This window comes from Protomyctophum parallelum, assembly GCF_964188405.1.
Source record: "Protomyctophum parallelum genome assembly, chromosome: 15".
Lineage (NCBI taxonomy): Eukaryota > Metazoa > Chordata > Actinopteri > Myctophiformes > Myctophidae > Protomyctophum > Protomyctophum parallelum.
Window position 1 is genome coordinate 12,809,129 of NC_139710.1, and position 2,246 is coordinate 12,811,374.

The 2,246-nt window shown below is 47.2% G+C and overlaps 1 protein-coding gene across 1 annotated transcript in view; it reads left to right on the forward strand.

Moving 5' to 3' along the window:
- Positions 1–2,042, forward strand: part of LOC310872654 (glial cell line-derived neurotrophic factor-like) — a gene marked incomplete at its 3' end in the record, with an annotated part of 2,916 nt that extends 874 nt beyond the window's left edge. Inside the window, exon 2 of the mRNA XM_083784698.1 lies at positions 1,441–2,042. Within this exon, the coding sequence (XP_083640824.1) occupies positions 1,441–2,042 (602 nt within the window). The remainder of the gene's footprint in view (positions 1–1,440) is intronic.
- Between the last annotated feature and the right edge of the window lie 204 nt (positions 2,043–2,246).

A 2,246-nucleotide genomic window follows, 5' to 3' on the forward strand; every position in this document is an offset into this window, starting at 1 on the left:
GATTGATTGATTGATTGATTTTGATTGATTACACTGCTAAATCCTAGAGTTAAAGTGTTACAAAAATGTAACTTGATTGATTGATTGTTTGAATACAGCCAATTTGGGCAAAAAGGACAACACACTTGTTTACACTCTTGGGATTGTAGGCCTTTTAAGGGTCCATTTGGTTCCTAAATCCACTAGGTTCCTATAAGTCCTATATATACTATGGATCATTTAGCTGGGGACCCCTTGGAACCACCCACAAGGAGCACTTTGAGCCAGTGCTCTAGTCTAGAGAGTCTAGATACCTATATGAATATACTTATACTTCAATGACACTGTCATGCATTGAAGGTTCCCAGTAAAGCAGACAATCCTAAATAGGACTAGCGTCCCTCAGTGCGTTGTGGTTATAATTGGTTCCATGCCATGTCTTTCACACCCACTATCTCATCCTTTCTTGTGGCACATTCCTATACCTATCACCTCATTGTCAGGCGCACAGAAAGAGCAAAGCATTCAGGGTAGATGCACCTACTGTGCCACTGCACAATTAAATCCAGACGTTTTTCTCCCTAGAGCTGTGAAGCAAACTAAAGGTGGGCATACCGTGGGAAATAAAGGATGGTTGGTCCAGGCCCAGGGGCTGTCATCGTTTGCACACAATCCATCTCTCAATCTCAATAGCTGTAAACTACGTATTCCTAGTACATACTATGCCATGCAAGAACCCAAATATAAATGTAATAAGGCACGTACATAATAAGCAGGCATTTGATAGATTTGTAGAACGTTTTATGACATGGTTTTCTTTGGTGGCTTTTGCCTTTTTTTTATATGGAGGGACAGACAGTAGGATGACAGGAAATGGGGAGAGAGATGGGGGGGAAGACCATAGAGTATTAAAAGGATAGAGACTGATCTGGCGCGAAGCCCCCTCCCCCCCCGCTATTCATGCCAGTGGAAGTAGCTCAGTGGCGTTTTGAAGCACCCCGGAAGGACCGTCTACTTCCGCCTTTTTTCGCCGATTGCGGAAGTGCAACCGAGCGCTCAATGTTAAAGCCCAGCTGCACGGGTTTCCTCGTCATGAATCCACGGGTCCGCCTGCAGTCCTTCCTCTTACCACTAGGGCCCGTGCTTCAGCCTCACTGGCCCCTTGGGGAAGACATGCAGTAAAGGCCGTCGGGATCGGGAGTCGAACCCGCTGCATACTGCAAGACGGGATTACCAGCCAAGGTGCCTGGACCATTGAGCCATGGCCACAGCCTCTTATGACATGTTTTCACATGCAATTTATTTTCATGCACTTAAATGATAAATCCTACTTTCACACTAGTTTGTGAAGTGGGAGACAAACGTATATCTTTTCAGTTACCCATGTTATGTGGAAGAATAACCTCATGATGTGTTATGTAATCAGAAATCACATATCTCCCTCTATCAATGAACTTACAGACTCCACGGAGGATCTCCTTCCTGACCAGTTTGAGGACGTGGTGGACTTCATCAAAGTGACCATCAGTAGAGTGCGACGTTCCTCATCCTCCCAGACCTCCTCTACCTCACCCCTTTCCAAACCAGTCGTGGGCACTGGCAGGACTCGACGCAGGAGAGAGAGAAAGAAAGGACAGAAAGGGGCAAGCAAGACGACCACAGGAGGCAAGGGGAGAGCCGGCGAAGGAGACACAGGGAGGAGGAGCAGTGGGAGAAGACGAGCAAGTAGCCCGGGTGGAGGTGCAGGGCGAGGCGACAGAGGACGAGGACAGGGCTGTGTGCTAAAACAGATCCACCTCAACGTGTCAGACCTTGGACTGGGCTACCGCTCCGGTGAGGAAATGATATTCAGGTACTGTTCCGGACCCTGCAGAAAGTCCGAGAGCAATTATGACAAGATCCTCAACAATCTCGTCAACAACAGGAAGTTTCCGCCCAAAGACACCCCACCGCACGCCTGCTGTCGGCCAACATCGTTTGACGACGACCTCTCGTTTTTGGATGACAACATGATCTACCACACTGTGAGGAGGCACTCTGCCAGGAAGTGTGGTTGCGTATAAGGTAGAGGGTGGAAGGCAAGGTGTATAATGTCTGGAGTCTGTCAAGGATGTCGAAGGATGAGGAAATAATACAATGAAGACACTGGCATCAATGTACACAGTGATAACCTGAGTATTCATTTAAAGGGTCCATTTGGTTTCATGTGTACACTCTTGAGTTAAATTAAGCCTCAGGATTTTACAGTGTGTCCATTGTCAGTGTTC